General features: G+C 36.3%; 4 protein-coding genes across 9 annotated transcripts; 2 read left to right on the plus strand and 2 right to left on the minus strand.

Annotated features, from left to right (window-relative positions):
• Window positions 1-1,058: 1,058 nt before the first annotated feature.
• Window positions 1,059-3,908, minus strand: LOC119075769 (titin-like). The gene is made up of 3 exons (XM_037182313.1): window positions 3,836-3,908; window positions 2,450-3,325; window positions 1,059-2,392 (listed from the first exon to the last, which is right to left on the minus strand). Exons 1-3 carry the CDS (start codon window positions 3,845-3,847, stop codon window positions 1,433-1,435), a joined length of 1,848 nt encoding a protein of 615 aa, XP_037038208.1. The 5' UTR covers window positions 3,848-3,908; the 3' UTR covers window positions 1,059-1,432.
• A 2,182-nt stretch (window positions 3,909-6,090) lies between these two features.
• Window positions 6,091-11,750, minus strand: LOC119076221. Of its 6 annotated transcripts, none has more exons than XM_037182875.1 (7): window positions 11,555-11,750; window positions 8,174-8,702; window positions 8,046-8,120; window positions 7,771-7,985; window positions 7,382-7,713; window positions 6,996-7,323; window positions 6,091-6,922 (listed from the first exon to the last, which is right to left on the minus strand). In XM_037182875.1, exons 2-7 carry the CDS (start codon window positions 8,406-8,408, stop codon window positions 6,698-6,700), a joined length of 1,410 nt encoding a protein of 469 aa, XP_037038770.1. In that variant the 5' UTR covers window positions 8,409-8,702; window positions 11,555-11,750; the 3' UTR covers window positions 6,091-6,697. The 6 variants fall into 6 exon arrangements, with proteins under 6 accessions (XP_037038770.1, XP_037038772.1, XP_037038771.1 ...); XM_037182877.1 differs by having other exon boundaries at window positions 8,046-8,105; window positions 11,555-11,749; XM_037182876.1 differs by having other exon boundaries at window positions 8,046-8,117; window positions 11,555-11,749.
• A 602-nt stretch (window positions 11,751-12,352) lies between these two features.
• On the plus strand, window positions 12,353-14,458 carry LOC119076231 (probable cytochrome P450 9f2). The gene is made up of 5 exons (XM_037182889.1): window positions 12,353-12,677; window positions 12,750-13,528; window positions 13,585-14,001; window positions 14,065-14,082; window positions 14,159-14,458. The coding sequence occupies exons 1-5, from the start codon at window positions 12,466-12,468 to the stop codon at window positions 14,332-14,334; spliced, it is 1,602 nt and encodes a 533-aa protein (XP_037038784.1). The 5' UTR covers window positions 12,353-12,465; the 3' UTR covers window positions 14,335-14,458.
• Window positions 14,459-15,946: 1,488 nt separating this feature from the next.
• On the plus strand, window positions 15,947-18,069 carry LOC119076230 (probable cytochrome P450 9f2). Its single transcript, XM_037182888.1, has 6 exons — window positions 15,947-16,048; window positions 16,120-16,340; window positions 16,419-17,197; window positions 17,262-17,678; window positions 17,744-17,761; window positions 17,829-18,069. The coding sequence occupies exons 2-6, from the start codon at window positions 16,129-16,131 to the stop codon at window positions 18,002-18,004; spliced, it is 1,602 nt and encodes a 533-aa protein (XP_037038783.1). The 5' UTR covers window positions 15,947-16,048; window positions 16,120-16,128; the 3' UTR covers window positions 18,005-18,069.
• The last annotated feature ends 3,234 nt before the right edge of the window (window positions 18,070-21,303 follow it).

The raw sequence follows: 21,303 nt of genomic DNA on the forward strand, positions 1-21,303 counted from the left end.
GCATTACAAATATATAAATTTGAGGTAAGTAAGGAATTGGTGCTCTGATAATTAAAAAAATTGTAACTGGCTATATTGGCCGAGCTACAGTAGTTGGTGCAATGTGACTTACGCTGGAATGTCCCTAGACGAGTTTAGTTCCTTGAAAAGGGTACTGTGGAGAATCTCTCAACAAAACTACCAACCGACAAATTGATTACATTCACAACTTCAATATTTAAGAATGTTTTGCATGGTCCAGGTCCAAAAGTTTCGGATAATCGATGACATTAATGTGATGAGCTCACTATAACAGGCACAACAGATTTGAAATAAGAAGCCTACTCAAGAGGAGAATGATGTTTAGAAACTAAGAAGAAATGTAATAGCATTTTCCCATATTCTAGTACATTCTGTCATAAAATTACTGCTGTCACTGCGCTTATTTTCATGTGAACCAACTTCACTGCTGTGACATTTCATAGGAATGAATCAATGTGAAGTTGTTTCACAAAAAAATAGTCCAGTAAGAATGAAGTACTATAAAAAAATGTGGCGCCTCTACAGGCCAACCGACTAGGCGAAGACGGTAGTCAGAATTTTTATGTTGGTTTAATACCACTGCGGGCTTAAAATATAAATAACTTTTTCACCGTTAAAAGAATTTGTTTTGGTGCCTGTTTATAGTGCGTTGGTAGGACACTATCATATAGTAGTTGGTGTTACTCATTCTTATCGGTCAGTTTATGGTCAGTGTCGAACCGCCTAGCTACGTTTGCTTGTGCTATTTTGAGGTCGTCAGCCAACGTTGCGATTGCATTAATTACAATCGGCTCAACGTATACATTGCTACCTTCATAAATCTTTCCAATGGGCAAGAATACTTTATCGCATAGAAAGCTTTAACACCAGACACATGTACTCGGATTCAATGGATCAGTTAATCCACCTGTCGTCATACATTTAAAGTCCATATTTCTACTGATTGAAGACTCTTTTTCAACACTTTGTATTTAATGATCTTACAGAACCTTTCAGCGACCTTAGAAAATGTAAGTGAAATTATCATGCTCAACAGATTGGTCTACGTGATTTAATATTGGCTCACAACGTTATCACAATATTACAATACAAATTTACATATAAGCTGCAACATAACATATTGATCCTTTAATTTACGTATAGCCTCTCGTTCTCTCTTTATCTAAAGTAAAGTGAAAGAAAGTACGAAAATTGGAAGTTAAAGTGAAAGTTAGAGCAATCGAAAAATTTGTTTCTTTCATCTTCTGGACATTTTGCATAGCATATAGCCACTCCCATGCATAGGCCACCGAAAGAAGGTGACAATCTTACTCACTTTAGCAAGACCTACGTCAAGAAAAAGTTCCAACCACCAAGGTAAAGGCTAAAAGCTTCAACAGCGATTGGCAAAATACAATTGAAGAAATCGTCATTAAACATTTACTGACAATGGTTTTGTGCTTGGTGGAAACGAGGGAACTGTTTGAATTTGGTACACTTGAAACATGTTAAAATCTGGCTGTGGTTGAAAATTAAACGGCGAATCCATTGTAAACGCTTCCGCTTTTGGCAGTTGCTCCGATTCCGCTACGTTTATCCGAAAACTTTGTTTATCCGTTGGATCACTAGCTGGTTCGATTGCCACCGGTTCGACGTTACTGCTAGCACCATCCATCTGATCCATGCTCACGGGATATAGTTGTTGCGTTGATTGTAGTGGTTGCTGCTCAAGGGGTATCGTTTTTACGTTTGCAATTGGTTTAAATTCCGGAATAATTTTCTTGCTCGGCCTAAAACGTTCGTCTTGTAACATATGGGTTTGAAGCGTCAATATGGATTGGTGTTGGTGCTCAGTGGGATAGAATGGTTTAGCATAATCACTGAACATCTTTTGACCGAAATGACCATGGATTGATTGATGCTTCTCTAATTGCTTCTGTTTGTCTTGCAAATGTTGTTCCATTTGTTCCATTTGCTTCAATTGTTGATCCATGAATACTTGTTGGGCTTGTATTTGCTGATCATACTGCTGTTTCTGTTGAAATTTTTTGTAAATTTTAAACTTTTCATTCAGTTTCTCTTGTTGCTGTTGTGTATTCTGATTTTGCATATCAAGCTGCTTCTGTTCTCGCTGAAAATGTTTCATTTGTTCATGATAATGGTCATCTGGGGTCTCTGAAATAGAATGTCTTTGGATTGACGTCAGAGAATGCTGGTCATCGTTGTCGGCGGTCTCTTCATGGAATTTATGCTCCAAATAACCATGATGATCGTCCATGGAGCTGTATTGATGATGCGGATGGTGATGATGGTGGTGTTTATGGTCCTTAATTGGAGTTTTCTTCTCTACAGGATAAGGTTGAGGTACGTAAACTTTGACCGGATAGGGCACCTAGAACAAGTTAATGATAACTTAAAGTTCACTAAACAATTTCAACAACGCACTCACCTTTTTCTCAACTTCAACTGTGTGAGGAACGTATACTTTCTTCTCGACTGGAACGGGAACTTTTACTTCAACTGGAACGTGGACATGTTTGATGACAGGATATGGCTTAGGAATGTGCACATATTTGTTAACGACCTTTTCAACCACTTTCTCGACGATTTTCTCAACAGGGTATGGTACTTTCTTCTCGACATATTCCTTCACCGGATACGGCTTCGGTACATGCACAACTTTTTCGATTATTTTTTCAACCGGATAAGGTACGGGGAACGGTTTGTGTACAATCTTTTCTACTGGCATGTGGATAATTTTTTCCACAATTTTCTCCACCGGATATGGCTTTGGAACAATCTTCTCAACCGGATATGGTTCCTTTTTAACAACGGTTTTCACGTGATTATGATGGTGGTGATGATGATGATGTTTGATTTTGATTTTCTCTTTATGCTCTTCTTCATATTGATGACTGTCCCCCTCTAATGGTTCTTCTTCATACTTTGACAAGTCCATCATTTTTTCGACTTGTTCCTTGTTTTCCTTGTTGGCACCATTATCCACGAGAGCTTCAGGACGTGGAACGTTTTCCGCTTTCGGCTGTAGTTGATTTTTCTTTTCATTCTTTTTTACGGGATAAAGGTGAATGATTTTTCCACTTTTTCCTGGCTGTTTTACCACTTTGACGCGATATTGTCCACTATTATTGGTGATGACTGTTCCTCGTCTCTGTCTCACCTGTCTATCTCCGACTTCCTGATGATTGAATGTGCTACCAGTGACCGCGAATTTACTTTCTTCCAGTTTCGTTACATCTGTAGATTTTTGGTCCTCATTTGCAGTGGTTAATGTAGTGAGGAGAACGACTACAACTAGTGTGGTCTGCAAATGAAAAGAAACATTAACGATTCACCAGTCCTCGTTTTTACAATTTTAATCGAAAAAATTAAAATCAAATGGAATCATCAAAACAACGTCTGAGTAAATATTTGATCAGCTGAAAACTTCACTTCGATAAGCACTAAGCATTCAAATTACTTTTTCATGCTTCGGGGCCGAAAATGAGGGCAATTTTTTGAATTTTCTCTGGTTTCCGGCCCTCTGCATGAAAACTTACATGTGCACCTGTTTGGGACGGTTGATTTAAGGCACTTTCGCTTGTAAGCCTCACTTCGTTCGGCCTACAATCCGCGAAATTGCCTAAAATCAATCGTCCAAAACAGGTACACAAATAACCATACTTTGAGTCCACGTAGACCAAACTGTTCACTTAATTTTTTTTGGGTCTATGCAAAGTTTTCACTAATTAAATCCTTTGTAGAAAGTTGTACATTCTATAGCCTAACCATATTCACTACGCGAATTAATTTCCAACGAAAAACCAAAACTTACCGCAAACTTCATTTCGATTTGTGTATCCTATTGTACGAAAAGAGTTTACTGATTGAATGCATCACTTCGATTACCACACTTTATATAATCAATGAAGATTTACTCGAGCATTTTGGGCGGGGATCTAACTTTCCTTTGAAACATCATGCGATTATTGTAAGCTGATGCACGAATATGTGCATTGTACAGAAAATGCATTTTTCGATATAATGTAATCATTGTTTGCGAGAAGGTATGAGTGAAGGTGAGGTACTTAAGAAGAGATGGCGACTTCCTGACCATTCGACAGAACCCTGCTTAAATTTATAAGTTCGTAGAATAACTTCTAGATTTCTGTGGAATTGAAACAAATAATTTCTTTTGGAAACAAAATTTGAGTTCTGTCTCATCGCGACCTTTGTTTCTTCCATAAAAGACATGATTTAAGATTTTCCCTAATTTTTCATTATTCACAATTTTTGTCAATAAAATTTACCAACCACGGTAACATGTGGGAGATATACGAGAAAAAATATTGATGCACTCTCATGCACAGAATTTAACGTGCAATTGTTTGCATTTTGCATTCGTAACCGTCGACTGCTGTTACCATTTTTTTGTTTAATTACTCAGATATTTTACTTCGATTCGACAATAAATTGTTGAACGTAACAATCGTTTGCAATTATGAGCTTCGCTGCAATGAATGGCTAAGACATTGAACTTACGATATGCGTTTCGCTGAAACACTGTATTCTAATAACGTACTTCCTCTACTATGTCTCATCGTTCGTAACATCATAATTAGTCAGTACGAATATCCGGAAATTTTGAATGAAGTCTTTATTACCTTCGAATCGATTGAATGTGCGGCACTGTGTAACGACATATTAACATATCGCACATAATTAAAGAAGTAACTAGAGTACATTTCTGGGTCTATTTTATTACCTTTCTTAATATTCAACAATTTCTTCGACTATAGGAAATTTTGAGCGAAAATCACTTTCTGTAAACTTTACAGGGTAAAATCGACCTTTTAGAAACGGCCATAGGTCTAAATCTAGAGGAATTATGACCAAAAATACACACACACCACCAACACGAAAACGTCAACTTTGCTTTACTGAAACGGCAGATGCACCTCGACATATTCCTTATATCTGTTACTTCTATTGTTTCAAGTGTTCCATTGAGTTCAATGAGTGTTAAAACAAACAAAGTAAAAGATCTTGAATCAAATCTTTTACTTCATTTGTTTTAACGTTCATTTTACGATAACTCAAACATCAGTTCTTTTTGTCATCGATAACAGATGACTATAGACTAGTTTCTGAATGGTGAATGACGCCTGTAAATTAAATATTCTAGACATTTGTTCATTCTACATGGCCTATTATTTGGAACTTTATCAGTAAATTTCGATAAAATAAGCTAATTTCGGTAAATTTCGGTAATCTGGTGAATAGGCCCTCCTGCCATATACATCTTGAAGTGAATGTGGGGTCCGAAGCTCAACCCTAAATAATGACAATTGATTTTTACAATCCAATCTCAGCAGAGCTGTGCTTTCCTGTGATTTGAGTTTATTTCATTAACGATCAGTTTATTGCTTCTCCTCCATATTTTACTTAGTTGTTAGCAGGTCTCAAAGTCTAATTTCGAAGACAAAAATTAAAACACATTGCGTACACTGGCCAGGTTATTAGTTTTATATAATAAATACAAATTTATATATACAAATAGTATATAAAGGCAATAAAACAATAAAAATTGGTACAATACAATAAACGATTGAATGAAAAACAAGATATCGAATATAATTTATAGAATATGTGTCATTATAATAGAAATTGACAACACAAAAACGTTTTTAATAAAAAAAAATTTTGTCTTTGCTTTTTCCAAGCTCTGGTTTTATACATATACAAAACTCCGATTATTATATCTATGATGGGAAAGTCAAAAAAATTAATTTCATTTTCATCATCATCGAATTCATCGAAAAAGTGTTTTTGCAATTATTTTTTACATTTATGAAAATCGTGTATAGGTTGAAAAATTAACAGCTCTCATATATGGTGCATTATAAGTAAAATGTAAATAATTTTCTTATTATATCGCTATAATGTCTATCTAAACGTGTAAATCTAACCAGTTGAATTTAAATATTAATTTCTGTTAATTGAAACAACTACTTTTCAAAATACACTAATCAAAATACAAAACAAAGAAAATTTTCTTCCGCCGCGTTTCCCATGATTAATAATTATTTTTTCCATAATTTTTAAGTTGCAATTAATTCGAATCTGAATTATTGCAGTCCATATTTATAGCTGGAGCTTGCTCGTTGTTCTTTACCGAACATTTCGGTCATTATTAAAATGCGATGCAAATTGAGTAGGGAATGAATGACACCAGACAAAAAGTAAAAGTTTTTTTTGGGATTATTGGTAAATCTTTGATCGTGCCAAACAGACGGAATCCACCGCGTTGATTGAACATTATATGCCATTGATCTCGCACTATGTGCAAAGAAATTAGTGAATAGTTTCTGAACAAAAGTGTTTACCTTACATTTTCGCATAAAATTAAAAAATCACTGAATTCACTTTCTATATCATGAACATCAACACATTTTGTTGGTAGGTAATTATGAACAAAAATGTTGTATTTTGCTGTGCTTTATGGTAGCGATAAAATGAAAAGCGGTGAGCCGAAACATTTAATTTATCTTTATAAACATAGCCTTTAAAATAAATGCCATTCGATAATCGGATTAATTTTGACTGTTTAGCACTGCTGTGTTCTAGTTAAAATGGTTATGGTAAATTATGGTCCAACGGGCACAATGCTGGACATACTATTGATGTCCTTCGTTATTTATTTCGTCGATGGATAGTAATACAAAACCGTATTACCAGGTAATTGCCACCGTGATGCTTGCAATTCGATTAATTGCAATAATGTTCGACGAATGGCCGGTGCAGATGCACTTGAATTTAAAAACGCATCTCTTACAGATGATAAAAGTGCTTCAAGCTGCTGCGGTAAATGACTTTCTAAATCTCGTCCGATGCAGGTCAGGACGAAAAATAGACATTCAATCTGAGGAATGGAAGTAAAAATTCTCCGATCAAAACATTCCACAACATCCACTTAAGCGGTATTTCCATCTTACCTCTGATAATGATCGAACAGGAGCTTTTACACAATCTTCACAGCACTTGGCTAGCAGCGTCAATAAAACTAATGGTGGCGGAACGCCATCACATTTGGTGCGAAGTTGTAGTTGACGTCGTTTCAATTGACAAAACATTTCCGTTAAAAAGGCCATGAAGGCAGTGAATCGAGGTCTAGAATTAGTTTTATTGTTTTGTGATGATCCCAGTACTTTATCCCGTTCTTGATACCATTGACGACAAGTGTTTAGAAGGGACTCTAAAAATGTTTCCTTCCGCTCTTTGGCTATTATTGATATGCAAAAACGAGACGTAGGAAGAGCATAGCTAGAAATAAAATTTTCGTGAAACTAAAATTCACGAATCGTTCGAGTTTTCTATTTACCGTCTTCCTTCTACGGCTCTCTGCATGATGTGATTAGCCAGCTCCATTAATGATCTCGCATTAAGTTGGTTTGGATCTTGTTGAGATTGATCGATAAGTGACTGGATTTCTGGTATAAATGTTCCAATATCCGTCGCATCGCCACCCATACCTAGTCCAGCTAGCCCCCGAGCAATAGCATCAGCTGATGATAGTGACTTGGATCGCTGAAGAGAGTTCGTTGGATTATTGAGTTTTTGTTGAAATTGTTGTTGCTGTGGCTGTTGTTGCGGTTGAGAAGGTTGAGTGTGATGAATTTGTGGTTCGGGCGCAAATTTAACTCTTGAAGCAGACTACAAAATCGGAATTAGTAATTCTATTTCACTGACAAATATATGAGAAGCACCCACATGCAATATATTTCCGCTAGTTGTCGAATTGACTAGTGACATTTGAGGTGTTTGCATAGCAACACCAATCGGTGATAATTGCAAGGGGTGTGATACCATTATTGTCCTCGGACCACCTGCATTCATATTGGCTGCCATCTGAACAGCATGCCGAGCTGCAGCCATTTGCAGTTGTTGCTGCATATTTCCGCTAGACTTAGAGTGTTGCAGCAATGCTGAATTATGTGAGGGATAAATGGCAATTGAAGACCGGGAATTTTGCAATTGTTCCCTACCCATGGTAAACTCCTGTGCATGAACATTCAGCTTGTTTTGAGGACCATCAAGGCGTACGTCTGAGTAAAAACCTTCTTCAATTAATTGACTTTGTGATTGGTTAGGGAAAATTTATTTGAAAATTTACTTGGTGGCCGATAAATCTCTAGAGCCGGCTTTCCCCTCATTTGTTGTTGAAATACTAGACTTCTCCGTTTGTTCGCATTGTTTTGTTGATTGTTGGAGTTGTTGTTTATGCGTACGAAGCTACGTTCTCGCTGTATACCCTGCGATCCGAATCCGTTGGAGAAGTCGTGCATCTTAAATCCTTTATTTTTATTCAAATCATTCTGGATATGATTTTGGGTTACCTGTTCAGCCATTTCTGTTTCTTTTTTATTATAATTTTTGTGTTCTTTCCTTTTGATAGAATGAAGAGTATTTTTAGTTTTCTTCTGACTACGGCACAGATATTTTCCTTTCTTTAGACTAGTTTGGTTCTCATATAAATATATCACAATACGTTACAGTTGATTAACATTTCTCTTTTTCGAGATTATCTCATTATTGTTAAGTTATTATGGTTATAATAGTGTACACTATTATTTTCTTGGGCTTTTGGCTTTTTATATCATTTATACAAAACGTTTTGTATTGTATCTCAGGTACATGTTTACCTGAAAAATGATAAGAAAAATATTCAATCAGTAAACAAAAACAACAATTAAACAGATTGAAGCAGAAGAATCGTTAAATGGCTTTCTACAAGGCAGCTCTCTGGCAATCGCACACACGTTTTTTTACAAAATTATTAGGCCGAAAATCGGACAGTGTATGCTTGCAGATCTCATTATTTTAGAAGTGTGTGAAGATAGTGTAATGAAATTTATAAGCGAACACTGTCCGATTTTTGGCTTCCTAACTTTGTAAACAATGTGTGTGCCTTGCTTTCTACTATATCGATCGCATTTGTACAAGCATTTAAAATGTACGGAAATGGAGTTAAAATGTAGTTAACTGCCTATTTGCATAAGGACACTATACTCTCAGACACTTATTACACTCTCAGATGCATTTGAAGAAAACGTAAAATTAAAATAAGTGAGGATTTGAGGAAGTTAGTTTGTCGAATGAGCATCATTTTTAAATGCTGCCTGAAATCGAGCATAAATTGCCTTGAATGAAATTGATTCTTTACATTGCACCGAAATGTAATTTTGTTGAGAAACATTTGAGGAAACATTCTTTGTCAGAGAGTAAAGAACTTTGCTACAACAACGGTCAAACAAATAAAATTATTGGAATGTGGAAAAAGTGTCCGTTTCTATTAACCTGTTACAGACGGCAGTCATCTGTTATCAACAACTACGGCAAGAATAAACGACAAGCTCTGACTGATGAGGTCATATATAGCAAAAAGGATGTTCAAAGCAAATGAAGTAAAAGATTCCTAAAATCAATTTCTAAAAATTTTCGATCAAATGAAGTAATTTATCAGATTCAGATAATAAAGTTGCCGTACGTGACAGGTTAAAGCTTTGTTGATCTGCCTCGAACCCTTCGTTTGTAGGCATAAGAGATAAAAGAGGCGAGGAATGAGAGAGTTTCAGAAGTGAGGCCAAAAAGCCACTTTACGCTCACATTTTATTCACTTTATTAACTTTTTGTAAATGACAAGCGAGTCTTACTATATACTATGCTGTAATTCTGTGATAATTATGAGATATGCCGGTTGTACGTACGTACCGGGTACTTTTTATTCGACTTTTAACTTCATGTATTTATCTCTTAACGAACTCTGCTAATTCCTTTTAATAAACAACAAAAATAACACCCACAACGCATATAAAATGCGATAATCGGTGCTTTGGAAAGTCAAGTTGATTTTAATTCTCGTTTTTATTGCATAACAATATTTGTGTATTAATAAAATGATTTGAAAAAAAGTGCGCTGCTTGTTAAAATGTATTTTTTTCTGGTTGCGGTTGGAATACCACAACAGATGGATTGTTTCGATATTAGTTTTTCGTTGATTGCAAAAGACAATTCGATCTCTTAATTCAAATGCTTACAAGTCTGACATGAATGCAGAATGTTTATCGTTGTAGTTATACTCGACTACCTCACCTCATGAATGAATGAATAACGCGAGTGGGTGTGGTTGTTGATTGAAAACATTTTTGAACATCGTCTCGTTGCAAACTTACAGTTTAATTGCACAGTTGTAGATACAACAAACTCTAAACTCATAGATACACAACATGACGTTCACTGTATACGCCGATGATGATGAATCAGAATGTTAAAATGCGTCTGAATGGGATTCTAGATATTTTTTCTGTATAATTCCATTCGGACGTAGCTAACCGTTTGCTGAACGTTACTCATTAGTTGCTTTAAGCATATCTTACAACGCCAAACCAAACATTTATAATTGCAAAATATGCCTCACGATTTTCTCTATGTAATATAGGTTACATATCAGCCTAATCGCATATATTATGGATGCAATGTGAAGGTCGACGTTCGATAAGGAAGTATATTATCCGACAAGAAATGCTCAAATCAAATATCTAAAATCGAAAACTCGAATTGCCGTGTCTCTCTCATCTTTGATTCATTTTTTATTCAGTTTTCTATATTTGGCAAACAATCTAAAAAATGATGTCATTTTGCTAGAGATGATTAAGTGCAAAATTTCGACAAATGGAAATATTATCATAACACTCACGAGCCCCACACAATTTATCAATTAAATGTCATTTGGCAAAGCTTTTAGCCACACAAAACAATTTTTTTTTTATTTTAAAATTGTATGTGTTGTGTATAATAGTCTGAGGTACATTCCGATGCCGCTGCCGTTTTCCTACATTGTTGTGTGAATAAAATTTGTGCGACGAAATCAGAAATCATTTTTATGCATTTGTTTAATTAAATTTCGTCGATAAATTTCTTATCCGATTTTCTTGCTTCCATTCACACTGATGGAAATCGTCGTCTATACAAACATCCAAAAACAAATCAGAGATGAGATTCTTCGTAATTTGTATTTTGGTTTTCGTGTTTAGTTTAGTGTGTGCTTTAAATATAGATGAGTTTTATATTTAGATAGATTATTATTGTATTACACACAGTCTCTTCTTCGATCACTATCATTGCTTCTATAGCTGCTCGACATAAAGGAAAATACTATACGGCCTACCAATGAACTGTATTGTTCTTTCGCATAAAAATTTAATTTTTTTTCCTCCAAAAAAATATTTATTTTCAACGCAGTGTACGGACATATTGAGTCATTCAATATTTTGGTATTGTGCACACACACCCAAATTGTATATGCATAACTACATAAATTTGTGCATTACATAATTTTCATTTTCAGTGCTATTTTCAACTTCCGCTTTTCCCAATTCTCAATTTTCCACATTCCACTTTTTTAGGTCTTAGGCATGAGATATTTACCGAACTCGCGGAAAAAGGAAAAAAAAAATTGTTCGGACTCAACTGTTTCCGCATTAACTGAATTTACCTGAGATTCACCGCGCGCACAACGGGTCCTAAGTTTTCCATCAATTTAGGGTTCTTATTATTTATTTTTAGCTAAAAATTATTTTACTTTAATAACTTCTGTTTGTCTCTTTCTATTTTCTTTCTTAAAATAATCGTTTAAATAAAATCTGTTTTTCTATGTTTCGAGTCGGAATAGTTTCGAGTAACTGATGAACTGAGCAAATTCGTTTCGCTTAAGCCGATTCTCGAGTGTAAAAATGTATGTTAATGAGTAATAATATGACATTACGCAGGCGGAGTCGTACAACAACAACTTTTTTTCTGTGTGAAATTCACATATGTGTATAATAGACGATAGTGTGGTCATGTTTAATGTTTGTTTGTTTTGTTATATTATGCGTTATAAGTATATGCTTGTTGTAAGCCCAAAAGCTTAAAGTGTAGGATTTAGAGTGATAAAGGTTAGTTAAACAAATTAATTGGGGAATTGTTTTCAATAGCAATGTACAAGATGAACAGTAAGTCCAACAGAATATAGGTTTTCAAGACACAGGCCGAGAAAAAAAACACTCATGAAAAGCCAATTTCACTTCTGTTCGCTAAGTTAAACAAATAATTGTAGATTCGAATATGTAGCGGAAGCAAATGATCGTAGAGAAAGTCTTATAGAAACTTATCTAAGAAATGTTTCGAATAGAAAATACTTACATGCACCCTGCATATAACAAGTAAGAATTCAATTAATCCGAACATAGTCGAAGATTAGTTAAGGTTCTTGTTATAATTTTTCCGTTTATACTTTTAGTAGACGGAAAGTGTTCAAACACAACGGATTTATAAAATTGACTTTACTGTCAGAAAATCAATTGAAACATCTGCGTCTGATGATTTCATTTTCTTCACGAAATTTTGTATCTTATTATAAACAAAATGTGGAGCGCTATCCTCACCATCATTGCGATATTTTTATTTTCGTTGGCTTTCTACAAGTGGGCAACGATTAACAATGACTATTTCGAGAAAAGGAACATGAAATTTACAAAACCAACGTTTCTGCTTGGTTTTACCGCTGATTTTTTCTTTGGTCGCGGAACGTTGGCTGAATTTGCAAATAAAATTTATCGAGAATTCCCTAACGAAGCGTAAGCTATTGAACATTATTTCGACGCATTAAGTAAGATCAAAAGAATTATTTTCATCATTTGTTCGTTCAGTGCCAATGGTGTTTTCAGTTTTCGTGCACCACAATACTTGCTACGAGATCCGGAGGTAATCAAGCAAATTGCCATTAAAGATTTCGATCACTTTGGAGATCGATATAAGTTTATCGATCCAAAAGTAGATAAATTATGGGGAAACAGTTTATTCCTGATGGAACATGATAGATGGCATCTGATGCGAGCCACTCTAAGTCCTGCATTTACAGGAAGTAAAATGCGACAAATGTTCAATTTGGTCGTCGAAGTAGCAGAAAGTGTCATTCAGCATCTACTAAAAAAAGTTGAGAATGGAGAAAAGATCGATGTTGAAATGAAAGATTTCTTCACACGTTACACGAACGATGTGATTGCCACTTGTGCATTCGGGTTAAAAGTGAATTCCGTTGCCGAACCAGAAAACGAGTTCTATCGCAACGGGAAAGAATTGATGAATTTCTTTGGTGGAGTGAACGTGTTAAAAAGTATGATAATTCTATCGATGCCAGCGGTTGCTCGATTTTTTAATCTCCGATTTACTGGAAAAGTTGGAGAGACCTTTGGCGGAATGATTCTAGATACAATGAAAGAGCGGAAGAAGAAGAATATCTTTCGACCGGACATGATAAATATTATGATGCAGGTTCGTGAAGGAACGCTAAAACAGGAAACAGACGAAAAGGAAAAGGAAGTTGATGGATTTTCTGCCGTGGAAGAGTCAGAAATAGGCAAAGTGACTGTAACTCGTACTTGGAGTGATGACGAACTTGTAGCTCAGTGTTTCATTTTCTTTTTAGGTATAACAATAACGGATATTTCCCTAATTTGTTTAAAAATCTAATTTACTTTTCAGCCGGTTTCGAAACATCATCAGGAATGTTGACATTTGCATCTTACGAGCTTGCTGCAAATCAAGATATTCAGCAGAAACTCTATGAAGAAATTGCAGCCATGAATGAACAGCTCAACGGAAAGTCAATCCATTATGATGCGCTACAGAAGCTCAAGTATCTGGATCAAGTGTTTTCAGAAACAATGAGGAAATGGCCACCCCTATTCCAGATTGACCGTCAATGTACTAAAGAATACATTTTCGACAATGGAAGTTTGAAATTTGAAGTAGAGAAAGGACAGTCCGTATTGATACCAATTTATGGTATTCAGCACGATCCGAAATATTTTCCGGAGCCGGAGAAATTCGATCCGGATAGGTTCAGCGATGAAAACAAAAGTAGTATTCACCAAGCCACTTACATGCCATTCGGAATAGGTAAGACTGTAGAGCAATTAAACTTTTAGGGAAAAATTTAATTTTATCTGTTGACATCCGTAGGTCCACGCAACTGCATTGGTAAGCTTCTTTGTTTAAAAAAAAAAAGGTTCGACAAAATACGGTCAAATTTGCAACGCTTTATTTTCCTTGTCAGGTTCTCGATTTGCACTCATGGAACTGAAGGCAATTCTATACTACATTCTTCTGAACTTTTCAATTGAACCGAATGAAAAATCCGAAATTCCATTAAAACCACCGAAACTGTCAATGATAGCGTCATTGTTGCCGAGAACCGGAGTTCATTTTGAGCTGAGACCAAGGAAAAAATGAGGATTGTCCTTCTACTTAAATTAGACAGAGAAAGCATTGAAAAAATCGCTTTCAAAATATAGATTTTCTTCATAAACGAATAAACTAACATAAAAATAAATTCAAAATCTTACACAGCACACAGCATTACGAACCATTCGGTAGAAAATGATCGAGCAGAGCCAGGTCTACAAGCGAAAGTGCATCCAATCAATCATTCGAAACCGGTACACATTTTCGGCCCCGAAGAATGATTTAGTTATTTGTGTATCTGTTTTGGACGATTGCTTTTAGGCAATTTCGTGAGTTGTAGCCCGAACGAAGTGAAAAGCAATTTCTTGTTACAAACACAGCTCACAAGAAATTCTTTACGCCCTCTCAATCTTATCAATATACATCTAAGTGTTTCTCATTATCTAATCTGTCCATCGTCAACATTATGAGGAAGAAACTGAGAGCAGCTTTCATTGCTCTTGATATGAGACGAACAACAAATATACCTGCGAGTTACGACCATATTATTTGTGAGTTTACCGCCAGTGAATAAATGCTTAGATAGATAGATAGATAGATAGATAGATAGATAGATAGATAGATAGAAACATACAGAGTAAGTTGAAAGATTTTGATTGTTTGGAAAAAGTGCATTTTGTATTAAAAGTGACTAATTTCAAAACGATGTATCTTCGGTAATTTTAAACCAACATAGTCGAGTGATAGCTCGTTTTGTTCGTATTTAAAGCAAGAATATGACAGATTAGGTTTTGTGGTGATAAATACCAAAGGGTAGAAACTGAAATGTTCGGCTATACATAGTTGACGCGTCTCAAAAAATTTTCTTCGTTCTTTTTTTGGTTGTTAGACTGCGTCAAGTCCTCCGCTATCGCTACAGACATAATGTTGATGCATTGAGTACCGGATGATCATGTCCGGAGCGATAGCGGAGGACTTGACGCAGTCTAACTTCCGAAAAAAGAACGAAGAACCTTTTTTGAGACGCGGCAACTATGTATAGCTTATTAGCTTACTCTGTATGTTTCTATCTGTCTATCTGTCTATCTATCTATCTATCGATGGTTGATCTCCGAAAATCCGCAGCCAATCTCCATGAAACTTTTCAGGAACTTAAGTTTCATTCATCATTATCCCATAAAAAGTCAGAATTTTGTGGAATTAATTAATTAATTTTCGGAACAATTTCTCTCATATAAAAATGTACAGCCATTTTGTGTTGATAGCGTCGTGATGATTGTTGTGAAGTTGGTTGTAATTCGGTCGAAATTTCAAAATTCAAAGTTTTATAAGATAAATTTTCTTGCTGGTCTGTTCCTGATAATCTGCCACTTTGCGACGCAGATTTTTTTGGTTAAATTTTGGTTGTTTCCAGTCAAATTTTTTTTGGTAAAAATAATTTGGTACAATGATGAGAAAAACTAAGCCAGCTTGTTTGAACTTATTGGGTGTTTTAGAAATTGTACCTCAAAGACTGCGTCACAATTTTCTCGAAGAGGTTTTTGTTTGGATTAAATGTATCTAAAGTGAGTAAAGAAAAAATCGCTACATTTGGACTAAGAATTTACCAATATTGAAAAAAATACTGTGTGTTCACCCTGTGCGCAGCAAGTAAGCATCTAATCAATCCGAAAAAAGTCGAAGGCATCAGTATAGTTCTTGTTTGTAATTTTAGTAGACGAAAGACATTGAGACACAACGGATATATAAAAGTGAATTAACTGTGAGAAAATCAATTAGACATTTGCGTTCGATGATTTCATATTCTTCACGATTTTTATTTTATTTCATTAGACAACCAATATGTTGGGCGCTTTCATCATCATCATCGCAATTTTCTTATTTTCGTTGGCTTTCTACAAGTGGGCAACGATTAACAATGACTATTTCGAGAAGAGGAACATGAAATTTTCAAAGCCAACATTTTTGTTCGGATCTATGCGCGATTTTTTCTATTCCCGTGGAACTTTGGCTGATTTCGCAAATAAAATTTATCGAGAATTTCCAAACGAAGCGTAAATTATCTAATCGGCGATTTTCGTTTCAATCGCGACAAAGAGAATCAAACGGATTAATTTTATCTACTTTTCCAGAGTCAATGGTCTGTTCGGTTTTCGACAACCGCAATTCTTACTTCGAGATCCGGACGTAATCAAACAAATTGCAGTCAAGGACTTTGATCACTTCGAAGATCGTTTTAAATTTATCGATCCAAAGTTAGATAAACTATGGGGAAACAGTTTATTTCTGATGGAAAGTGAGAAATGGCGACTGATGCGAGCCACTCTAAGTCCTGCATTTACAGGAAGTAAAATGCGACAAATGTTCAATTTGGTCGTCGAAGTAGCAGAAAGTGTTATGCAGCATCTACTAAAAAAAGTTGAGAATGGAGAAAAGGTCGATGTTGAAATGAAAGATTTCTTCACACGATACACGAACGATGTGATTGCATCTTGTGCATTCGGATTAAAAGTGAATTCCGTTGCCGAACCGAAAAATGAGTTTTATCTGAATGGGAAGGAATTGTTGAATTTCTTTGGTCTTGTGAATCTGATCAAAAGTATGATAATTATGACCACGCCATCCATTGCACGACTTTTAAAACTCAATCTTACTGGAAAAGTTGGAGAAAGTTTTAGCCACATAATATTAGACACAATGGAAGAGCGGAAGACGAAGAGTATTTTTCGACCGGACATGATCAATATTATGATGCAGGTTCGTGAAGGAACGTTGAAACAGGAAACAGAAGAAAAGAAAAAGGAAGTTGATGGATTTTCTGCCGTAGAAGAGTCCGAAATCGGCAAGGAAACTGTAAATCGTGCTTGGAGTGATGACGAACTTGTAGCTCAGTGTTTCATTTTCTTTATAGGTAACGGGTAGAGCTTAGACCGGGGAAACTGTTTCGATGCTAAAAAAGGGAATTTTTCTTTCAGCTGGTTTCGAAACATCATCAGCAATGTTAACATTTGCATCTTACGAGCTTGCTGCAAATCCAGATATTCAGCAGAAACTCTATGAAGAAATTGCAGCCATGAATGAACAGCTCAACGGAAAGTCCATTCATTATGATGCGCTACAAAAGCTCAAGTATCTGGATCAAGTGTTTTCAGAAACAATGAGGAAATGGCCACCACTATTCCAGATTGACCGTCAATGTACTAAAGAATACATATTCGACAATGGAAGTTTAAAGTTCAAAGTGGAGAAAGGACAGACGGTATTGATACCAGTCTACGGAATTCAGCACGATGCCAAACATTTTCCGGAGCCGGAGAAATTCGATCCGGATAGATTCAGTGATGAAAACAAAAACAGTATTCACCAAGGCACTTACATGCCATTCGGAATAGGTAAGACGTTAGAGCAATTCAACTGTTGGAGAAAAAAAAATTAATTTATCCGTTCGTATCCGTAGGTCCACGCAACTGCATTGGTAAGTTTAAAAAAGAGGAGCTCGACAAAAGACGGGCAAGTTTGCATATCTTAATTTTCCTTCTCAGGTTCTCGTTTTGCACTCATGGAACTGAAGGCGATTCTGTACTACGTACTTCTGAACTTTACAATTGAACCGAACGAAAAATCTGAAATTCCATTGAAGCCACCGAAAATGACAACAGCTGCGACAATGTTACCGAGAACCGGAGTTCATTTTGAGCTTAAACCAAGGAAAAAATAAAAGTTTTTGAAGATCAGATGAATTTGACGATAAAGTAATTTTTTGCCTTAGACAAATTATACCAGGACTGGTATTTTGTTCAAAAAATATGTACCCAACGTCAGTTTGCCCTCTTAATGTTTAGTTTCCTCTTACCAAAAAAGTACTCCGTGTGAGAGACAAAATTGAATTTTTTCAATTTTTTCTTTGTTTGTTTGACAGCTCGCTCTCTCACGGAGTACTTTTTGTTGAGTCGAGTGGACACTTAAGTGTCCATTCCACTCAACAAAAAGTACTCCGTGAGAGAGCAAACTGTCAAATAAACAAAGGAAAAATTGAAAAAAATCAATTTTTTCTCTCACACGGAGTACTTTTTTGGTAAGAGGAAACTAAGCATTAACTAAAGAGGGCAAACATTTCGTAGTTCATATTGGTACCATATATTTTATGTAATTTTGTTCGAAGTTTCCTCTCTCCAGGTATAATTACTTTTTGTTCTTTTGCACAAAAATAACTTTGCCATAAGTTTGTAATTTTATCTACTAATAAAATAACCACACTTCAAACGTTTCGTCTAATTGGGAGAGGCAAAATTTGGGTGATGATTTGATAAATAACTTAAAACCTCTACGTAAAGAATGTCACGCAGAATGTCAGAAAAAACCCTTCTAGTTCAAGTAAGCAAATGCAGAGAGCAAAAGAGAATAAGAAATCCAATTAAACAAAGCCGCCATTTACCTTACAGGAGAGAGCCAGCCGGATTTGTCTTACAAGAGAGAAATTTCCTCTTATTTGCAAGGTACATGTAGATCACTAAAATGACCGCTGGCGTGACGATCGACGGTTCGGTTTTGTGTGCAAACTAATGACAACCAACTTTGCTTCTAAGGGAATTCCCCGTATTTAGTTCATTTGCATTCATTTCAAAGAATTGGACGCACTCACTTATTCATTACTATGTGAAATTGTGAAGTTGGTTTCGATTAGTTTGCACACTTTTCCCCACCATTCCTCACGTTTCCGTTATCAGTTTCACCAAACAAAGAGATCTATACATACTGAAGGTAACGCAGACTCTCAGGAAAGAGCAAGAAATACAAGGTTCTTTCAGAACCTTGAAGAAATATGGATCCAAAGTTTCGGGTGAATATAAGATTTGTTATGTTGCATCCGTGACATTTGACATGATCATGTTGTTGTGAACAACAAAGTGAATTTGACTTGTGTCCAACATTATAAAGATTATATTCACCCAAAACTTTGGATCCGTGTGGTCTTGCGGATTTGCGTTACCTTCAGTATATATATTTACCTCGCTTATTTGCACGTGGCTTATAAAGATTTAGACTTTGCTTGATGATTCAAATAGTCATTTACGTCACAAAGACTGAAGTCCGAAAGAACGTTTCCATGTGACGTATCGAGTTGTAGGCCTGCTAAGAGAACCGAAAAATCAGAGATGGCACTGCCTTCGAGTCGGTCTTTTCAAGGTTCTCAAAAGAACGGTGTGTTTGGGACTCAATGAGAATATAGAAAAGAAACGGGCAAGGTAGGTTTAGTCCCAAACACACCGAGATCTTTCAGAACTTGGGTCTTTTGAGATACGAAATTTAAAAATAAAAATCATTTGTTAGGAAGTTAAATTTTCGATCACATTGTACATGAAAAAATGGTTCGATGAAATGACCGACTTGCCGACAGCGTCAATCATTGAGAGTCCTGTGAAATAGTGCTCAAATCCACGACCTATTACACATCTATTACATGTCGGGCCTTGCCCTGAATTTATGTGAACTTCATTCATCGAACAGTACTAACTGTACTAACTCACTTCAATAACAGATTTTTTCAAAGTTCTGAAAGTATGTTATCTGCTGCAGTCTTTCAGAACCTTGGATTTTTTAAGGGTCATTAGGCCTCTTAATTTGTATGGAACGTCCGGAACACAGTGACCTATACCATAAAATGAGAATTTTGGACTACTGCTTCGCTTTTTTTAATTCTGTTCTCGTTCCTGTTCTTGGAGTGCGTCGAAAGTACAAAAGTAGACCCAGACCATCTCAATTCACATTATGTTAAATACGAATATATTAACAATGACATGGATATCGCATGTGGAACAAGGGGTAATCATAACGTTGAGAACGTTATTAAACCTTTATTTGTACAATAATTTTAACCTGTGACCCGAATTCGAATCATTGATTTGTTTCTCTTTTATTAGACCCGTACGAAGTACTGGGGTCTTATAGGTTTACGCATACGTTTGTAACACGTCGAATTGGACTCCCTGAGTAAGGGGAAACCTATTGTGGTTGTCTAGAGATGCCAAGTCCGCGAAAAAAAAGTCCGTCTGTCTGTCCGTCTGTCTGCACGATAACTTGAGTAAAACGCATCCGATTTTGAAAATTCTTTTTTTTTCCCGTTTGGTAATGTCAAAAGACAGGCTAAGTTCGAAGATGAGTGATTTTGGATCGACCCCTCCCGAGCTGTGGCCCAATAAGTGCTTTACGGTTTTTCGAAGATCTTCTTCTTCTTCTTCTCCGGCGCTACAGCCACTTGTGGGCCTTTACCTGATCGAGAATCCGGTTCCAGCGAACCCTGTCCCCTGCTACACTTCGCCAACTTCTTATTCCCAGCGTCCGTAGATCTGATTCGACGCCATCTATCCATCTCATCTTCGGACGACCTTTTCCTCGTCGCCCTTCTGGATCGTTTCGGAATAACATCGAGGGGGCTCTGTTCATATCCATGCGTGCTAGATGCCCCGCCCACCTCAACCGTTGGACTTTCACCACTGCCACAATATCCGGTTCACCAAAATCACGTTTCAGTTCAAAGTTGTACCGTCGCCGCCACCTTTCACCTTCGTGCATTGCTCGAAAAATGGTACGGAGGACTTTACGCTCGAACGTTAGAAGCAACTGTTCATCGCTTTTCTTCACCGTCCAAGACTCGCATCCGTAGATTAGAACCGGGCGAATAAGCGTTTTGTAAACTTGGCACTTCGTTTTCTTTGATAGCAACTTTGATCGTAAATGTTTCATTAGCCCGTAATAGCACCTGCTTGCCGCCATGATTCGCCTTTGTATCTCCGGCGTGTTGTCGCCATCAGATCGAATCAGCGCACCAAGATAGACGAATTCGTCGACTACCTCGAGGCTCAACTCGTTTTTGCTTGTAGGTCGGCCACATTTGAACATATTTCGTCTGTTTTAGCTTTATTAGATAGGTATTGACCGTACCAATCAGGGAAATTTTTTTTATGAAATTATGTTCTCCGGAGCGTGAGCTAGGTCTCTTGGAGTGAGCTCTTATCT

Source organism: Bradysia coprophila, unplaced genomic scaffold, assembly GCF_014529535.1.
Source record: "Bradysia coprophila strain Holo2 unplaced genomic scaffold, BU_Bcop_v1 contig_232, whole genome shotgun sequence".
NCBI classification, from domain to species: Eukaryota; Metazoa; Arthropoda; class Insecta; order Diptera; family Sciaridae; genus Bradysia; species Bradysia coprophila.

What these genes read in the sequence shown, in the direction of transcription:
- LOC119076231 (XM_037182889.1), top strand. Translation starts at nt 12,466, where the DNA reads ATGTGGAGCGCTATCCTCACCATCATTGCGATATTTTTATTTTCGTTG. An exon ending in CGAGAATTCCCTAACGAAGC is followed by an intron (nt 12,678 to 12,749) that starts GTAAGCTATTGA and finishes TTGTTCGTTCAG; the next exon opens with TGCCAATGGTGTTTTCAGTT. An exon ending in GTGTTTCATTTTCTTTTTAG is followed by an intron (nt 13,529 to 13,584) that starts GTATAACAATAA and finishes TTTACTTTTCAG; the next exon opens with CCGGTTTCGAAACATCATCA.
- LOC119076221 (XM_037182872.1), bottom strand. Translation starts at nt 8,408, where the DNA reads ATGGCTGAACAGGTAACCCAAAATCATATCCAGAATGATTTGAATAAA. An exon ending in CTAGCGGAAATATATTGCAT is followed by an intron (nt 7,714 to 7,770) that starts GTGGGTGCTTCT and finishes CCGATTTTGTAG; the next exon opens with TCTGCTTCAAGAGTTAAATT. An exon ending in AGAGCCGTAGAAGGAAGACG is followed by an intron (nt 7,324 to 7,381) that starts GTAAATAGAAAA and finishes TTTTATTTCTAG; the next exon opens with CTATGCTCTTCCTACGTCTC.
- LOC119075769 (XM_037182313.1), bottom strand. An exon ending in CAGTTGAAGTTGAGAAAAAG is followed by an intron (nt 2,393 to 2,449) that starts GTGAGTGCGTTG and finishes AACTTGTTCTAG; the next exon opens with GTGCCCTATCCGGTCAAAGT.
- LOC119076230 (XM_037182888.1), top strand. Translation starts at nt 16,129, where the DNA reads ATGTTGGGCGCTTTCATCATCATCATCGCAATTTTCTTATTTTCGTTG. An exon ending in CGAGAATTTCCAAACGAAGC is followed by an intron (nt 16,341 to 16,418) that starts GTAAATTATCTA and finishes CTACTTTTCCAG; the next exon opens with AGTCAATGGTCTGTTCGGTT. An exon ending in GTGTTTCATTTTCTTTATAG is followed by an intron (nt 17,198 to 17,261) that starts GTAACGGGTAGA and finishes TTTTTCTTTCAG; the next exon opens with CTGGTTTCGAAACATCATCA.